This window comes from Bombina bombina, chromosome 1 (genome assembly GCF_027579735.1).
Source record: "Bombina bombina isolate aBomBom1 chromosome 1, aBomBom1.pri, whole genome shotgun sequence".
Classification (NCBI taxonomy): Eukaryota; Metazoa; Chordata; class Amphibia; order Anura; family Bombinatoridae; genus Bombina; species Bombina bombina.
In genome coordinates, this window is record NC_069499.1 from 717,285,022 (window position 1) to 717,305,380 (window position 20,359).

The 20,359-nt window shown below is 42.5% G+C and overlaps 1 protein-coding gene across 1 annotated transcript in view; it reads right to left on the bottom strand.

Moving 5' to 3' along the window:
- The window catches only part of ARHGEF9 (Cdc42 guanine nucleotide exchange factor 9), a 916,750-nt gene that overhangs the window by 82,739 nt on the left and 813,652 nt on the right, over positions 1 to 20,359 (bottom strand). The window contains exon 11 of the mRNA XM_053699217.1: positions 151 to 282. Coding sequence (XP_053555192.1) covers positions 151 to 282 — 132 coding nt within the window. The remainder of the gene's footprint in view (positions 1 to 150; positions 283 to 20,359) is intronic.

Sequence of the window (20,359 nt, forward strand, 5' to 3'; positions counted from 1 at the left end):
GGGGTTAAAATGATATGCATATTGATTTATAGTTTTGCTGTACATCACTTTTACTCCAGGAATCTTTCAGAGACACTTATATATGTCTTGAGTTTCTAGCATATGACAGTAAACATGTAGACATTAATTTGAGTTGGTCATTGTTCTCACCTTTTTGCAGAGAACCAACTGATGATCGAAGAGGAAGAAAACTCTCTGCTGGTTGCGACCATATGGCTGATAAATCCACTGCATTTCCCCTGTGTAGATTAGCTCTGAACTCCGGTCCAAGATGTCATCTCCCTGTTGGTCACAATTATATGTAACAGGTAAGGAACGTTGCTGCTGATTCAAGGATTATATTTAGTAAAATTCTGCTATACAATAATGATTGGAGGGGAATGGAACTGTAAATTATATATCATATTTTAGTGAGTATTTCTGAATAAATGTTTGGTAACATATAACAAAATTATCCAAATATAATTATTAGGACAAATACATTTTTAGGATCAGGAATTACAACAGAAAGTCAGTGCTTATGGACACAGTAAAATAGGTTATTTGCTAATTGGCCTAAATTTCCATGCAATACATTATTAATACATATTGTTATATCATTGATATACGGTATATAGTTATCTACGGAAAGATTCTTATGGAGCACAGCTAATAAGAAACTTGTAACTCTATTAAAATAACTAACACTTAAATGTAGTTATATTAACCTATCAACTGTACTAAGTTAAACATTATTAAAATGTATTACCAATACCAATATAAAAGAATTATGATAACTAGGATAGTTGCATAATAAATTAAATATAAGCAGACTAATACTCTAGTGACAAGTAGTGTCACTATAGTACTTATAAGAGGCGCCTAGGAGTAACAAACAGGAACTGGTAAAAGAATTAGATATGTTAGTCTATAAATGGCTATAGGCAATAATATACAATATAGTATCTATGATATACAAACAATCAGTCCAGTATGGGATGGTATAAGAAGGGAAAGTCCTTAATATCCGTGATGTGAAGTCCCAGAAGAGATATTTTCAGATAGAAGGGCCGCTCCTCTAGGGTGTCACGCCACGACACAAGTGGAAACAATCTAGACAAATCAGAATAGAGGGCGCCACATGGTGCAGATCAGATGGTAAATGATATAACAAGCAGAGGACATAAGAATCCTACTCACGAGATGTAAAGCACAGATGTGCAAAACCAGCAATCCGGAACCACTCGTCGTCCGGTAGACCAATGGATGTTGTCACAATGGCGGATCCTCGTCTCACCAGGGAGAGTCCAGGGATGCCTTAAGCAGGAGTCAGTCAGCAGTAAAGGAATCCAACGGTGACCAGTCCCACACCTCAAGCAGCTGGAAAGGTGACTAAGACAGCTCCAAAGGAGGTCAACAATTCAAAGGATAAAAAGGTCGGCAGCAAGTGAGGAGATGAATAAATCTTACTGAGAAACGCGTTGCTTTTGTTTTTACTATTTTAATAAAATTTTAAGATTTATTCATCTCCTCACTTGCTGCCGACCTTTTTATCCTTTGAATTGTTGACCTCCTTTGGAGCTGTCTTAGTCACCTTTCCAGCTGCTTGAGGTGTGGGACTGGTCACTGTTGGATTCCTTCACTGCTGACTGACTCCTGCTTAAGGCATCCCTGGACTCTCCCTGGTGAGACGAGATTCCGCCCTTGTGACAACATCCATTGGTCTACCGGACGACGAGTGGTTCCGGATTGCTGGTTTTGCACATCTGTGCTTTACATCTCGTGAGTAGGATTCTTATGTCCTCTTTGCTTGTTATATCATTTACCATCTGATCTGCACCATGTGGCGCCCTCTATTCTGATTTGTCTAAATACATTAAATATAATCATTCTATCTAAAAATTATGAAATTGTGAAAAAAGGTATGTTTTAACCACTTTAAAGTTATTTAACCCCTTAGTGACCAGACCATTTTTCAATTCTCTTACCGTTAGGGACCAGAGCTATTTTTACATTTCTGCGGTGTCTGTATTTAGCTGTAATTTTCCTCTTACTCATTTACTGTACCCACACAATTTATATACCATTTTTCTCACCATTAAATGGACTTTCTAAAAAATTAAATTGGCTTACTATAAAAAAAATATATAAAATATATTGAAAAAATGGAAAAAAACATAATTTATGCTTACCAGATAAATTTCTTTCCTTCCTGGCAGGGAGAGTCCACAACTTCATTATTACTATTGAGAAATACAACACCTGGCCACCAGGAGGAGGCAAAGACACCCCAGCCAAAGGCTTAAATATCCCTCCCACTTCCCCCAGTCATTCTGCAGAGGGAAAAAGGAGAAATAGGAGAAACATCAGGGTAGAAAAGGTGCCAGAAGAAATAATATAAAAAGGGAGCCGCCCATCAAAAACATAAGGAAGGAAAGGAATTTATCTGGTAAGCATAAATTATGTTTTCTTTCCATAAGGCAGGGAGAGTTCACAACTTAATTCCTTACTGTTGGGAAAACTATACCCAAGCTCCAGAGGACACTAAATGAATAACAGGAGGGAACAGAAAAAAGAGGCGGACCCTATTCTGAGGGCACCACAGCCTGCAAAACTTTTCTCCCGAAAGCTGCTTCAGACGAAGCAAACACATCAAATTTATAAAATTTTGAAAAAGTGTGTAAGGAGGATCAGGTAGCCGCCTTACAAGTCTGATCCATTGAGGCTTTGTTCTTAAAAGCCCAGGAGGAAGCCACTGCTCTAGTGGAATGAGCCATAATCCTCTCAGGAGGCTGTCATCTCGCTGTCCTCAACCAGAAAGATAGAGAAGCTTCCACTTATAGATGACAAACAAAGAAGAAGATTGTCTGAATTCCTTAGTAGCCTGAAGATAGAACTTCAAGGCACGAACCACATCTAGATTATGAAGCAAATGTTCCTTCACTGAAGAAGGATTAGGACACCAGGAAGGAACAACAAGCTCTTGATTAATGTTACGATCCGACACCACCTCTGGGAGGAACCCTAATTTAGTGCGTAAAACCGCCTTATCAGCATGAAAAACCAGAAAAGGGGGGTTATATTGCAAAGCAGAAATCTCAGAAACTCTTCCCCCAGAAGCAATAGCCAACAAAAAAAGAACCTTCCAAGATAACAATTTAATGTCAACAGTATGCATAGGCTCAAATGGAGCCTGCTGCAAAACACTAAGAACAAGATTGAGGCTCTAAGGAGGAGCCCCAGATCTAAACACAGGTCTGATCCTAGTCAGAGCCTTAACAAAAGACTGCACAATCGGAAGCTCAGACAATCTTTTGTGCACTAACACCGACAGGGCTGATATTTGTCTCTTCAGGGAACTAGCAGATAAACCCTTCTCCAGTCCATCCTGGAGAAAAGATAAAATTCTGGCAACCTTAACCTTATGCCAGGAAAAAACACACTCTTCACACCAGTACAAGTAAGTCCTCCATACTTTATGGTAGATACGAGCAACTGGCTTACGAGCTTGAACCAGTGTTGATAACACTCTCAGAAAACCCTCTCTTGGCTAAGACTAAGCATTCAATCTCCACGCAGTCAGCCTCAGAGAGTCTAGATTTTGATGAACGAAGGGACCCTGTATCAGCAGATCTCTGCGACAAGGTAACCTCCACTGAGGAGATCCTCACCAGATACGCAAACCACGTCCTTCTCGTCCACGACGGAGCAATCAGAATCACTGATGCTTGCTCCTGCTTTATGCGAGCCACCACACGAGGGAGAATCGGTAATGGAGGAAAAAGATATGAGTCTGAACCTCCATGGTACTGATAGGGCAGTACCATGGAGCTTCCCAGCTTCCCAGTTGTCCACACCCGGAATGTGGATCGTCGACAACGTACATCCGTGAGTCTCCGCCCACTCTAGTATCTGAGATACTTCTCTCATCGCCAAGGAACTTCTCGTTCCCCCTGATGGTTGATGTAGGCTTCAACCAAATGAGGTTATATTGTCTGATTGGAATCTGATAAACTGGGATGAATCCAGAAGGGGCCAAGCCTTCAAGGCATTAAAGATTGTCCATAGTTCCAAAATATTGATTGGAAGGGAGGACTCCTCCTGAGTCCACAGACCTTGTGCTGTCTTGGCACTCCAAACGGCTCCTCAGCCGGAAAGGCTTGTGTCCGTAGTCACAATCTCCCAGGACTGTCTCAAGAAGCATGTGCCTTGGGACAGATGATCTGGACAGAGCCACCAAGAGAGCGAGTCTCTCGACAGGTTGTCCAGTATGATCTGTTGAGACAGATCTGAATGGTAGCCGTTCCATTGTCTCAGCATGCATAGTTGTAAGGGTCTGCGATGGAATCTGGCAAAAGGAATGATTATTGTCCCCAGGAAATTCACCCTTGAACTTGGTGTAAGAGAACTCTTTTTCCAAGTTTATCTTCCATCCATGTGATCGAAGAAGATTGAGAAGGGACTCTGAATTTTCTTCCGCTAGACGAAAAGATGGTGCCTGTACCAAGATATCATCTAAGTAAGGCTCTACTGCAATACCTTGTGTTCTGGCAACGGCTAAAAGAGACCCCAGAACCTTTGTAAATATCCTTGGAGCAGTAGCTAGGTCAAACAGAAGAGCTATGAGCTGGAAGTGCTGGTCCAGAAAGGCAAACCTCAGGAACTGAAAATGTTCCCTGTGAATCGGAAAGGGAAGTTATGCATCGTTCAGGTCTATTGTGGTCATAAACTGTCCTTCCTGAACCAGAGGAAGGATTGATGTCTCCATCTTGAAAGAGGGAACACTCAGAAACTTGTTTAGGCACTTTAGGTCCAGAATTGGACGAAAAGTTCCCTTCTTCTTTGAACCACGAAAAAGTTTGAATAAAACCCCAAACCTCTTTCTTCTGTAGGTACCAGGAAAATTACTCCTAGAGTGGAGAGATCCCGTACGCAACCTAAGAAGGCAGCCCTCTTTTGTGGTCTTGTAGACAGACTGGAGTAGGAATCTGCCCCTGGGCGGATGAGACTTGAATCCTATCTTGTATCCTTGAGATACAACCTCCAGGACCCAAGGGTCCTGTACATCCTGGAACCAAGCGTCTGCCCCCTACTCGATCAGATCCTGGATCGGGGGCTGCCTCTTCATGCCGATTTGTTTTTGGCGGACTTCTTAGTCTGTTTGGACTTATTCCAGGAGTGAGCCCGTTTCCAAGTACTCTTGGGCTGCTCAGACTTGGATGAGGATTGCTGTTGTTGTAATTTTTCAGAATGAAAGGAACGAAAATTAGACAATTGCCCTCCCATGGGCCTATTTTTCTTATCCTGCGGTAGGAAGGAACCTTTCCCTCTGGTAACCATAGAAACAATGGAGTCTAGCCCTGGACCAAATAAAATATTCCCCTTGAAAGGAGTCTGGATTTAGAAGTCATAGCCGCAGACCAAGACTTCAACCATAGGGCCCAGCGAGCTAGAACCGCAAAGCCAGAAGCCTTTGAATTTAGGCGAATAATCTGCATATTCACATCACAGATGAAGGGGTTAGCAATTCTCAGAGCCTTAATTCTCTCCTGAATATCTTCGAGGGGAGTCTCCATCTCAATAAGCTCCGACAGAGTGTCACACCAGTAGGTAGCTGCTCCAGCAACCGCGGCTACAGCTGCCGCTGGTTGAAACAAAATCCCCGTATGTTGAAACATCTTCCTCAGAAAAGCTTCCATTTTCTTATCCATAGGCTCTCTAAAAGACGAACTATCCTCCAGAGGGATAGTAGTATGCTTAGCCAGTGTAGAGATAGCGCCTTCAACTTTAGGGATGGAGCCCCACAAATCTAATTGAGAGTCATGAACCGGGAATCATTTTTTTTAAGTAGACGAGGGGAAAAAAAGTTCCTACTCTTTCCCATTCGTCACTAATAATGTTCACCGTCTTAACTGGCACAGGAAAAGTCAGAGGGCCCTTCCTATCTTCATAAACCCTGTCTAATTTAGGGATCTTAGGTCCCTCAGGGAGAGTGGTCTCTGGAACCTCTAGCGTAGCCAGAACCTCCTTTACTAAAAAACGCAGATGCTCAATTTTAAATCTAAAGGAGGGTTCCTCCGCTAAAGGAGGATTAGAAACTGAAGTCTCCAACTCAGAAAGTTCACCCTCTGAAGCTACAGAGGTTAACTCATCCTCGGATAGCTGGGACATAGTAGTTAAATCCGACAAATATTTAGATGACTCTAGGTCAAGAGAACTATGTTTAACCTTTCTCTTGCATTTGTTAAGAGTGAGGTAATGCACTCAGGGCCGCAGACAACGCTGATGGAGGATTAGTTGAGCAGCGGGGAACTGCATGTGAAACAGGTAATGTAGAAAGGGTAGTAATTTCTCGGGACCCAGATTCCTGAGAAGTAGATGGCTCAGAGGGGCTAATAGCGCTATGAGTATTAGCAGGCATGTCTCCATTCTTAGACTTTAGAAAATGGAACAAAATTAGACTTTAGCAAATGGAACAAAATTGAGCAGGCGGGCAAACCACGGCCTCCTCACAATATAAACAGGATTATTAATCAGTAGCGAAGGAGCGGAACCTTCTAATGTAGTATCAGAGTCCTCCATAGCTTTGTATATACCCACAGAAGGACAAACAAAAAGAAACGCTTTTATTTTAAAAAATGGCACCTTAATACTCCCAATGGCTGGGGCACTCACCACCTCCTAGACCCAGTAAGCTCTGCTTAAGTACCGTAGAACCCAAATAGGATGGGAGACCCCTCCCTATATTGGACCCTGAAACTACAGTGGAATGAAAATATTCACACACTGCAACAGGTACCGAGACAATGACTCCAAAAGTCACCTAAAAGGCTTCCCTCTCTCTGCCAAAAGACAAAATCAAGAGAAGACAAACTGCCCAGAAAGGCAGGATGTGAAGCCTAGCTCCGGTCTCTAGGACCCCTGGATCTGATATGATCCAGAATCAAGCGCCCATTCAAGATAACACCTAAACCAGGTCCTCCCTGTCATCTAGGATAGATGGACTTGCTCTGCCTGGACTGGAATAGCTAGAAATAACTCCTGCTCTTGAAGGAAAGAGTAGACTTAACAGACATATCTGCCAGAGCAACTCAAGGACTAAACAGAAAATTCTGACGTTAGAGCTTATGCTAGAAGACTGAGAATAATCCAAATAAAGAAGTATAAACTCCATGGCTTAAATCTGTCTCGAAAAAGGAAATTTATGCTTACCTGATAAATTTATTTCTTTTACGATATGACGAGTCCACGGATTTCATCCTTGGGAAACACGTCCCTTGGGACAGATGATCCGGCGACAACCACCAAAGAAGAGAGTCTTTTGTCTCCTGATCCAGATCTATCTGTGGAGACAAATTTGCATAATCTCCATTCCACTGTCTGAGCATGCTCAGTTGTAGAGGTCTGAGATGAAAACGCGCAAACAGAATGATGTCCATTGCTGCCACCATCAATCCAATTACCTCCATGCACTGGGCCACTGATCGCCGAGGAGTGGACTGAAGGGTTTGGCATGTCTCCAGAATCTTTAACTTTCTGACCTCCGTCAAAAAGATTTTCATGGATACAGAGTCTATTAGAGTTCCCAGAAATGGAACCTTTGTCTGTGGAATTAGTGAACTCTTTTCTAGATTCACCTTCCACCCATGAGGTCTTAGAAATGACAGAACCATGTCGGTATGGGACTTTATCAGTTGAAAGGAGGACGCCTGGATTAGAATATCGTCTAGATAAGGCGCCACTGCAATACCCCGCGGTCTGAGAACCGCTAGCAAAGACCCTAGAAAATTTGTGAAGATCCTGGGTGCCGTGGACAACCCGAAGGGAAGGGCCACGAACTGAAAATGTCTGTTCAGGAAGGCAAACCTTAGAAACTGGTGATGATCTCTGTGGATAGGAATGTGAAGGTATGCATCCTTTAAGTCCACGGTAGTCATATATTGACCCTCCTGGATTAATGGAAGAATTGTCCGAATTGTCTCTATCTTGAAGGATGGGACTCTGAGAAACTTGTTTAGACTCTTGAGATCTAAAATGGGTCTGAACGTCCCCTCTTTTTTGGGAACCACGAAAAGATTTGAGTAAAACCCCTGCCCTTGTTCCTGAATTGGAACAGGACGAATTACTCCCATAGTGGAGAGGTCTCTTACACAACGTAAGAACGCATCTCTCTTTGTCTGGTCTACAGACAATCATGAAAAAAGAAACCTTCCCCTTGGGAGGGAATTTTTGAATTCCAGTTGATACCCCTTGGACACGATCTCTAGTGTCCAGGGATCCTGAACATCTCTTGTCCAAGCCTGAACAAAGAGAAAAAGTCTGCCCCCTACTAGATCCGGTCCCGGATCGGGGGCCGCCCCTTCATGCTGTCTTGGGAGTAGCGGCGGGCTTCTTGGGTTGTTTACCTTTGTTCCAAGCCTGATTGGGTCTCCAGACGGGCTTGGACTGTGCGAAGTTCCCTTCCTGTTTAGTGGAAGAGGAAGAAGGGACTCCTTAGAAATTTTGAAAGGAACGAACATTCCTCTGTCTTCTCTGTTTGGACGTCTTATCCTGAGGGAGGAGATGCCCCTTACCTCCCATAATATCAGAAATGATCTCTTTCAATTCAGGCCCGAAGAGAGTCTTTCCTTTGAAAGGGATAGCCAATAGTTTGGATTTAGAGGATACATCCGCAGACCAGGATTTCAATCATAAGGCTCTGCGCGCTACAATGGCCAAGCCTGCATTCTTAGCTGCCAACTTGGCTATCTGAAAGGCGGCGTCCGTGAGAAAAGAATTGGCCAGCTTAAGGGCCTAAATTCTATCCAATATCTCTTCCAAAGGAGTCTCAGTCTTAAGAGACTCTTCTAGGGCATCAAACCAAACGGCCGCCGCAGTTGTAACTGATACAATGCAGGCCGTTGGTTGCAATAGAAACCCTTGATGAACAAACAGTTTCTTTAGGAGACCCTCCAACTTTTTATCCATAGGGTCCTTGAAAGCACAACTGTCCTCAATAGGAATAGTCGAAAGTTTAGCTAGAGTAGAAATGGCTCCCTCCACCTTAGTATTCGTTTGCCAAACGTCCCTAACGGTGTCAGGTAAGGGATACATTTTCTTAAATATAGGGGAAGGAGAGAACGATATACCCGGTCTTTCCCATTCCTTGGTAATAATTTCCGAAATTCTTTTAGGAATCGGAAAAACATCAGCATAAGTAGGGACCTCCAAATATCTGTCCATCTTACACAATTTCTCTGGAAGAACTACAATAGTCACAGTCGTCCAGGGTTGACAAAACCTCCCGCAACAACAGGCGAAGGTGTTTAAGTTTAAATCTGAAGGACAGCACGTCCGAATCTGTCTTGGGTAATGCACTACCTGAGTCAGACAGTTCTCCTTCTGATAAAACCTCCCTACCCCCCCTTCAGAGTACTGGGAGGGAAGATCAGAGATCGCCATCAAGGAATCAGAAGTCGCATGGACTACCTGGGTCTCTATTCTACTACGTTTACCCTGTAGTACTGGCAACTTAGATAACACCTCTGTAAGGGTTGAGGACATAACTGAAAGCCATATCTTGCTGAGTGAATGATGCAGACACCGAAGAACATGGCGTCGCCTGTGTGGGCGTTATGGGCTGAGACACTTGGGATTGAGCTGTATCCTGAACCTCATCATTCTGAGTACAATCATTATTATCATCATTCTGAGTACAATCATTATTATCATCAGATAAGACAGTTTGTTCTTTACATTGTAATGCCCTAGTTATACATGAGGGACAAAGTGTAACAGGGGGTTCCACAATGGCATTTAAATACATAAGGCAGTGATTTTTAACCTTTTTTTTGCAGTGGCACACTTTTTTACATTAAAAAATCCTGTGGCACACCACCATCCCAAAATTTAAAAAAAAATCACACATTGTAACCTAATACAGCATATATATATACATACACACAAACACACACATACTGTATGTATTGTGCTGTTATGCCATGCCTCCTACAAACTACCCCTGCACTGGGAGTAAAAAACAAGCAAAGTTTAAAAAATATGTCACACTGTTGTCAGTCTGCCGTGGCACACCTGAGGATCTCTCACGGCACACTAGTGTGCCACGGCACACTGGTTGAAAAACACTGACATAAGGCATTCAATTCGTTCATCCATTTTAATAAAGTGAACAAATAACCAAATTTACTCACTCACAAAAACACTATTGCAAAATAAATATATTGAGTACTGTTTCTTTAAGGTCTTAAAGCACAAAAATACCAGTTTTTTTATTTTCTTTTTATAATTAAAAATGACAAGAAAAAAATTGCAGAGTACTGTACATCAAAGGAGAGGGTCTCCCCCTTTAACGCCGTGTAATATGTTCTGGCAATGTCCCCCAATTATAAGGCAAAGATTGCTTAACGCAAGAAAAGCCTTGTCACCTCGCCGCAGCTCTGCTGCGGCTCCTAACTGCACCTCTGACCGGAATAATGAAATTCAACTGCGCAATCCGGAAGCAGGCTAAAGTCTGAGACAACCAGCTATTACCAATACTGACTGCGCTATGAAAGCGTGTGAAGGCTAGCTCCGCCCCTCGTGGGCGTAATTTAACACAGACTGTTGAAAACATGAAATATCCGCCATTAACCGGATATTAGCATATCCTATGCACTCCGGAATAAACTAAAAAGTAAAAACCACACTGATTACTCTTATCCCTTGCAACAGCTCCATAACAAAAAACCTTCACACAAACTTCTCAGAACTTCAACACTAGTCCCCAGTTTCCCTTCCTTAATAAACATTGTGAGAAAAATCTGGTACATTTTGTCAGCTTGTATATGCATACCAGTGCTTCTAGGTAATAAACTGCTAGAGTGTCTGGTCTTGTCACTGCTTTTACTTGTACATACATACCCCCAAAAGCATAGTGAAAATACAGTCCATCTGAGAGTCTGTTCTATGTCCCAGAATAAAAGAACTGCACTTACCTTCATGCTGAGTAACAGCATGATAACTTCACAGTGTCAAGAGGTGCCACATATCCTCCTGAGGTCCTGTGAAACAGAGAAGTCTTAGTTAAGATTTTCTAAGACTATGTACATCAAAGGCAGCACAATCCTGGGAGGCACAGTGGAGACAAAAATCCACCAGTTCCCACAGTCTAAAAGACTACTTGAAGCTGCTCTGTAATAAAATAGTACACTTTGGTACCATTTAAAAACAATAAACTCTTGATTGAAGAATCTAAACTAACACCTCACTTTACCTCTTCCTATCACTAACACAGGCAAAGAGAATGACTGGAGGGGGAGGGAAGGGAGGGGCTATATATGCAGCTCTGCTGTGGAGCTCTTTGCCACTTCCTGCTGACTAGGAGGCGATATCCCACAAGTAAGGATGAAATCTGTGGACTCGTCATATCTTGTAAAAGAAAATATCAAGGGAACCATCACCTCGAATTGAGACCGAGATGCTTCCACAGGAAGTCTCCAGACATCGCAACAACCGTCGTTAGTATCTAATATCCCATATGGCGAAACGTCTTCCTAAAAAGAATTTCTACAACAACAGAGAGCTCTAAACGAAAAACTATCCTGAAACGGATTAGAAAAAGAAAATAGGCAAGCGCACAAAAGAGATAGCCAAGAAGGAATGTGCAAAAACAGACCCTGCCTGTCATACAATACAAACCCCCCTATAGAGCTCGGAACTGGGATTCTGAAATAAAAACAAATATATGAGAGAGAGAGAGATGAGAAGAATAGGATCTCCATCCTGCTCCACTTGTCTAATCAAGATTGCTATCTGATTTAGAGGACTGAGATTCGACTGACGAATCAGTACTAGGAATCTCTAACATCACCAAAACTTCTCTCAGAAGCAAGCGCAGGTGTGCCATTCTAAATCTAAATGCCAAATCTTCTTCAGTCGGAGAAATCAAATCAGCAAACTCCGACCCTGGAGGTCCTACCTCTGAAGCCACAGATGAAACCGCATCCCCAGCTGACTGATCGGATACAATCGTCAATTTACACGACGGTCCCTGGGCAGGAGTGCATGGATAAACCCTTCGCTTGCACGTAAGAGGCAAAATCGCTAAGGCCCTACTCAGGGAAACTGCATGTGTAGGAACAGAAGTTTCTAGGGAACACACCTCACGAGAAGAGGAATCCTCAGAGGCGGATGGCTCAGTGCTCTTTAACATCTCAACATTGATTGAGAACACCCTGATGTAGCATACGGAACATAATTGAGAGGGTTGGACTACCCAGGCCTCCTCACAATATACACAGGTATCAAATTCTGTATTAGAGAGAACCCCCTCTTAATTATCAGAATCCTCCATAACTCGTCTAATTTAAATCATAGAAAAAACAACTGACACCTTCTACCCCCAATGGCTGGGGCATTCACCACCTCCTATGAACCAGACAGATAGAGAAAATCGCTCCTCATACACTCGGTCAGGAATAGGAAATGGAAAAATGTGACCACTTCCGGTCACACGGTGCATCAAGCAGGACCGCCCCTGCTAAGGAAAAGTGCGCCAGCTTATTAAAACTGTGCAGTTCTCAAATATGAATAATACAATAAAAAAATAACCTATACGTTCCGTATCAGCCTATGAGCCCAAATGTCTCCTACACATAATGCAGCCAAAATCACATAACAAAACAAAATTTATGCTTACCTGATAAATTTCTTTCTTTTGCGATGTACCGAGTCCATGGTTTCATCCTTACTTGTGAGATATTATCCTTCCTAACAGGAAGTGGCAAAGAGAGCACTCACAGCAGAGCTGTCTATATAGCTCCCCCCTTAACTCCAACCCCCAGTCATTCGACCGAAGGCCAAGGAAGAAAAAGGAGAAACTATACGGTGCAGAGGTGACTGAAGTTGTCAATAAAAAATACTATCTGTCTTGAATAGACAGGGTGGGCCGTGGACTCGGTACATCGCAAAAGAAAGAAATTTATCAGGTAAGCATAAATTTTGTTTTCTTTTGCAAGATGTACCGAGTTCTTGGTTTCATCCTTACTTGTGGGATACCAATACCAAAGCTTTAGGACACGGATGAAGGGAGGGATAAGACAGGAACCTAAACGGAAGGCACCACTGCTTGCAAAACCTTTCTCCCAAAAATAGCCTCCGAAGAAGCAAAAGTATCAAATTTGTAAAATTTGGAAAAGGTATGAAGTGAAGACCAAGTCGCAGCCTTACAAATTTGTTCAACAGAAGGATCATTTTTAAAAGCCCATGTGGAAGCCACCGCTCTAGTAGAGTGAGCTGACATTCTTTCAGGAGGCTGCTGTCCAGCACTCTCATAAGCCAAACGGATGATGCTTTTCAGCCAAAAGGAAAGAGTGATAGCCGTAGCCTTTTGACCTCTACGCTTTCCAGAATAGACAACAAACAAAGAAGATGTTTGACGAAAATCTTTGGTTGCCTGCAAATAAAACTTCAAAGAACGAACCACGTCCAAGTTGTGCAACAGACGTTCCTTCTTAGAAGAAGGATTAGGACAGAGAGAAGGAACAACAATTTCCTGATTGATATTCCTGTTAGAAACAACCTTTGGGAGGAACCCAGGTTTGGTACGCAAAACCACCTTATCAGCATGGAAAACAAGATAAGGCAAGTCGCATTGTAATGCAGATAGTTCAGAAACTCTTCGAGCTGAAGAAATAGCAACTAGAAACAGAACTTTCCAAGATAGAAGCTTAATATCTATGGAATGCATGGGTTCAAACAGAACCCCTTGAAGAACTTTAAGAACTAAATTCAAACTCCATGGCGGAGCCACAGGTTTAAACACATGCTTGATTCTAGATCTGTATTTTTAAGGAACTAGCTGACAATCCCTTTTCCAATCCTCCTTGGAGAAAGGATAAAATCCTAGAAATCCTGATCTTACTCCCTGAGTAGCCTCTGGATTCGCACCAATAAAGATATTTACGCCATATCTTATGATAAATTTTCCTAGTGACAGGCTTTCGAGCCTGAATCAAGGTATCTATGACCGACTCAGAGAACCCCCGCTTGGAAAAGATCAAGCGTTCAATCTCCAAGCAGTCAGTCACAGAGAAACTAGATTCGGATGCTGGAACGGACCTTGAATCAGAAGGTCATGTCTCAGTGGCAGAGTCCATGGTGGAAGAGATGACATGTCCACCAGGTCTGTATACCAAGTCCTGCGTGGCCACGCAGGTGCTATCAGAATCACCGAAGCTCTCTCCTGTTTGATTCTGGCAATCAAACGAGGAAGGAGAGGAAATGGTGGAAACACATAAGCCAGGTTGAACGACCAGGGCACTGCTAGAGCATCTATCAGTACTGCCTGAGGATCCCTTGACCTGGACCAGTATCGAGGAAGTTTGGCATTCTGACGAGACGCCATCAGATCCAATTCTGGTGTGCCCCATTGCTGAATCAATTGTGCAACACCTCCGGATGGAGTTCCCACTCCCCCGGATGAAAAGTCTGACGACATAGAAAATCCGCTTCCCAGTTCTCCACTCCTGGGATATAGATTGCTGATAGATGGCAAGAGAGAGTCTCTGCCCATTGAATTATTTTGGAAACCTCTATCATCGCTAGAGAACTCTTTGTTCCCCCTTGATGATTGATATATGCTGCAGTCGTGATATTGTCCGACTGGAAACTTAGGAATCTGGCCGATGCAAGCTGAGGCCATGCCTGAAGCGCGTTGAATATTTCTAGAATATTTATAAGGAGGAATGCCTCCTCCTGTGTCCACAATCCCTGTGCTTTCAGGGAATTCCAGACTGCACCCCAGCCCAACAGGCTGGCGTCCGTCGTCACTATGACCCATGCTGGCCTGCGGAAACACATTCCCTTGGACAGATGATCCTGTGACAACCACCAAAGAAGAGAGTCTCTGGTCTCTTGGTCCAGATTTATCCGAGGAGATAAATCTGCATAATCCCCATTCCACTGTTTGAGCATGCAAAGTTGCAGTGGTCTGAGATGAAAGCGAGCAAACGGAATTATGTCCAGTGCCGCTACCATTAAACCGATTACCTCCATACACTGAGCCACTAACAGCCGAGGAATGGAATGAAGAGCTCGGCAGATGGATAAAATCTTTTATTTCCTGACCTCCGTCAGAAATTTTTTCATGTCCACCGAATCTATCAGAGTTCCCAGAATTGGAACTCTTGTGAGAGGGATAAGTGAACTCTATTGCACGTTCACCTTCCACCCGTGAGATCTTAGAAAAGCCAACACGATGTCCGTGTGAGACTTGGCTAATTGGTAAGTTGACACCTGGATTAAGATATCGTCCAGATAAGGCGCCACAGCTATGCCCCGTGGCCTTAGAACCGCCAGAAGGGACCCTAGCACCTTTGTGAAAATTCTGGGAGCCGTGGCCAACCCGAAGGGAAGAGACACAAACTGGTAATATTTGTCCAGAAAGGCGAACCTGAGGAACTGGTGATGAGCTTTGTGGATAGGAATGTGTAGATACGCATCCTTTAAGTCCACAGTGGTCATATATTGACCCTCCTGGATCATTGGTAAAATAGTCTGAATGGTCTCCATCTTGAAGGATGGGACTCTAAGGAATTTGTTAAGGATCTTGAGATCCAAAATTGGTCTGAAAGTTCCCTCTTTTTTGGGAACCACAAACAGATTGGAGTAGAACCCTTGCCTCTGTTCTGTATTTGGAACTGGGCAGATCACTCCCATGGAATATAGGTCTTCTACGCAGCATAAGAACGCCTCTCTTATTGTCTGGTTCTACAGACAATTGAGAAAGATGGAATCTCCCCTTTGGGAGAGAATCTTCGAAATCTAGAAGCCCTGGGTTACTATTACTAAAGCCCAGGAGTCCTGAACGTCTCTTGCCCAAGCCTGAGCGAAGAGAGAAGTCTGCCCCCTACTAGATCCGGTCCCGGATCGGGGGCTACCCCTTCATGCTGTCTTGGTAGCAGCAGCGGGCTTCTTAGCCTGTTTACCCTTGTTCCAAGTCTGGTTAGGTCTCCAGACTGACTTGGATTGAGCAAAATTCCTCTCTTGCTTCGCGGCAGAGGAAGAGGGACCACCTTGAAGTTTCGAAAGGAACGAAAATTATTTAGTTTGGTCCTCATCTTATTCATCTTATCCTGAGAAAGGGCATGGCCTTTCCCTCCAGTGATGTCTGAAATGATCTCTTTCAGTTCAGGCCCAAATAGGGTCTTACCCTTGAAAGCGATGGCTAAAAACTTAGCTTTTGATGACACATCAGCAGACCAGGACTTAAGCCATAGCTTGAATTCTTCACGGCTAATTTAGCCAATTGAAAAGCGGCATCTCAAATGAAAGAATTAGCTAGCTTGAGAGCCCTAATTCTATCTAGAATATCTTTTAATGGAGTCTCAACCTGAAGAGCCTCTTCCAGAGCCTCGAACCAAAAGGACGCTGCAGTAGTTACAGGAACAATGCACGCTATAGGTTGGAGAAGAAAACCTTGAAGAACAAATATTTTCTTCAGGAGACCCTCTAATTTTTTATCCATAGGGTCTTTGAAAGCACAACTGTCCTCAATAGGTATAGTTGTACGCTAAGCCAGGGTAGAAATAGCTCCCTCCACCTTAGCGACCATCTGCCACGAGTCCCGCACGGCGTCTGATATGGGAAACATTTTCTTAAAAGTAGGAGGGGGAGCGAACGGAATACCTGGTCTATCCCACTCCTTAGAAACAATTTCCGAAATCCTCTTAGGGACTGGAAAAACATCAGTGTAGGCAGGAACCTCTAGGAATTTGTCCATTTTACACAATTTCTCTGTAACTACAATAGGGTCACAATCATCCAGAGTCGCTAAAACCTCCCTGAGCAATAAGCGGAGGTGTTCTAGTTTAAATTTAAAAGCCGTCATATCTGAATCTGTCTAATGAACATATTTCCTAAGTCAGAAAACTCTCCCTCAGCCAGCAAATCTCTCACATCAGAACATTGTGAGGGTACATCAGATATAGCTAATAAAGCGTCAGAGGGCTCAGTGTTTGTTCTCACACCAGACCTACTGCGCTTCCCCTGCAACCCCGGCAGCTTAGATAAAACCTCAGTGAGGGAAGTATTCATAACTGCGGCCATATCCTGCAGGGTGAAAGAATTAGACGCACTAGAAGTACTTGGCGTCGCTTGTGCGGGCGTTAACGGTTGTGACACTTGGATGGTATAACCTGATTCTCTTCTGACTGAGAATCATCCTGTGACATACTTTTAGTAGCTAAAATATGTTCTTTACAATTTATTGACCTTTCAGTGCATGAGGGACACATTATAAGTGGAGGTTCCACAATGGCTTCTAAACATATTAAACATTGACTTTCCTCAATGTCAGACATGTTGAACAGGCTAGTAATGACTACAAACAAGCATGAAAACACTTAATTTAGTGAAAAAAAATAACAATCTTAAAAAACGGTACTGTGCCTTTAAGAGAAAAAAAGCATACACATTTTGCAAAAACGCCTAAACATGCACCAAATTTTTCAAAATTTTATATGTAGGCACACAATAGCTAGTTAAGATTGCACCACGAAAAATGTAACAATTTTTTAACCCCTTAATGTCCAAACCGGATCGAAAATAGGCCCAAATCTGGAAAAAAAAACCTCAGCACCTTGCCACAGCCCTGCTGTGGCCCTACCTGCCCTCAGGGATCGAAAGTGTGGGGTAAAAGCTTAAATTTGGCCCCAAACATACACCAGGCCCCTCTGGAGTTAGCTTGCTGCTTGTTGTACAAAACTAAGTGCGCAACTGAGGCGCGAAAATAGGCCCCGCCCATCTCACTCGATGTTCCGTGAGCCTTAAAGAACCACACCAGAGCGGTTATAACTAGCCATGTGGGTTCCAAGACCCTAAAAATAAGCCATGTGTATCCTAGTAAAGTTGCCCAACACGTTTATTGCCCACAAAAAACGTTAAAGCACTCCCATCCAAAAAACGTTTGAACACAAACATTTTACATTCAGTGTCAACCATATATGTAAATGGCCCCATAAGCAAGCTAAGTAATGCCCTTCTTTTTAGCTCTAGGATTACTGTTTACCCTTACCCTCATGGGGATACTGTCAGCCTTTCTGAAATATCACAGTCTCTCCAGAAAAAATGACTGAACATACCTAATTGCTGTATAGCAAGAAACCGTTCCTCACACTAAAGTTTTCCTGTACTCCTCAGCTTCTGTGGGAACAGCAGTGGACCTTAGTTACAAATGCTGAGAGTAAATAGTACCCACCGGTACCATTTAAAAATAACAAACTCTTGCTTGAAGAAAAATAAAAACTAACAGTTTATCATTTCTTTCACTTTACCCTTCCTGCTTAGAGCCGGCAAAGAGAATGAATGGGGGGTGGAGTTAAGGGGGGAGCTATATAGACAGCTCTGCTGTGGGTGCTCTCTTTGCCACTTCCTGTTAGGAAGGATAATATCCCACAAGTAAGGATGAAACCGTGGACTCGGTACATCTTGCAAAAGAAATATGATTAAAACCCCCACTGTTAAATAATCCCCCTCAGGGGATAGTATCCCTTGATTCCACAAAGATAAAAAGAGTCCCACTGTGACCCTGTCTTCTATTGTTAATATATGTATACAAAAATGAAACGATCTTACCAGAATCTATGCCGTGGAACAGAAAACATAGTCCTTTAAGTTAGACAGACCGTAGCGTTGCTTCTGACATGGACTTGAGTGAAGAAAAGCAGGCAGCGAAACTCGTCAACGCTGATTGCTTAGGAGCTGTTAATATGAGTCTGGATGGTTTCGCAGAAAGACTCTCCCTGCATCTCCGGACTCTAACTTTCATCAATGCTCTCACTGAGAGGCTGACAAGACTACTTAAAACTCCAGTCCCATCTCAAAGGGTAGATACTCTTCCTAAGGAGCTACTCCGAAATCTTCTGACACTTCTCTGCCAACCTCCTGTGATGAAAGGCAAAGAATGACTGGGGGAAGTGGGGGAGGTATTTAAGCCTTTGGCTGGGGTGTCTTTGCCTCCTCCTGGTGGCCAGATTCAGTATTTCCCACAAGTAATGAATGCAGCTGTGGACTCTCCCTGTATTAAGAAGGAAATAACTGCAAAGCCCCTTTAAATAAAGTTTCCTTTTTATTCAAAAACATCCTAGTATTTAATTTTTTAACACACACTGCATTAGTGGTGCTTAATGTAATTTTTCTAGCAACACTTGCTATGCTTTTTGTAAGTCAGGTTAAAATGACCTGGAACACTAACATTTTCTGTCACATATTTTACTAGAACCATTTTTTGCATGAAAAAAAGTAAAATTTGAAGTTTGAGAATTTTTTATTTATTTTTCAGCACAGACAGCTCTTATATCAACCTTAACACAGACACAACTGTGCTACAGGACCATATCTTATTTATAGAGGCCTACTTATCAAGCCGTCAACTATGCTGCATTCGCCGGCACCAATACGCTCGCCTAACATCGCGGCCGCTGACCTCCTTATTTTTTAAAAAAGCTGTCAAAAAGCTGCGCACCAAGTACGGGGCGATGAGCAGCGGACTGTTGTTAACTAACAGTCATCGATCTCGCTGCTATTCGGCTTTTTCCCAACTTTATTTATACCCTGTCACTAAACTCCTCCACTATACTAAAATGTTTAACCCCTATCCCGCTGCTCCCGGGCCCCGTCACAAATAAATAAAGTTATTGACCACCGCAACTCTAGTAAAGTTATTAACCCCTATCCCTCCGCTCCCGGAGCCCACCGCAACTAAATAAAGTTATTAACCCCTATCCCGCTGCTCCCGGAGCCCTCCGCAACTAAATAAATGTATTAACCCCTAAACCTCTGGCCTCCCACATCACTACCACTTACTAAACCTATTAACCACTAAACCGCCAGTCCCCCACATCACCATAAACTAAATTAACCTATTAACCCCTAAACCTAACAACCCACTAACTTTATATTAAGTATTAACTCATCCCTATCTTATAATAAATTTAAACTTACCTTTAGAATTAAAATATACTATATTAAACTATTAATTAACCTACCCTAAATATAATCCTACAATTACATTAAACTAATAATTAACCTACCCTATTATACTAAAATTACATTAAACTATATTAAACTAATAATTAATCTACACTAACTATTATACTAAAATTACATTAAACTATATTACATATTTAAATACCTAACCCCCTACTCAAATTATTTAAATCTACTATTAAATATTACTAAGTTACAAAAAACTAACAACTAAGTTACAAAAAATAAAAAACACAAAGTTAAAAAACTAAAAAAAAACAAAGTTACACAAAATAAAAAATAAACTATCAAATATTTAAACTAATTACACCTAATCTAATAGCCCTATGAAAATAAAAAAAACCTAGCCTAAACT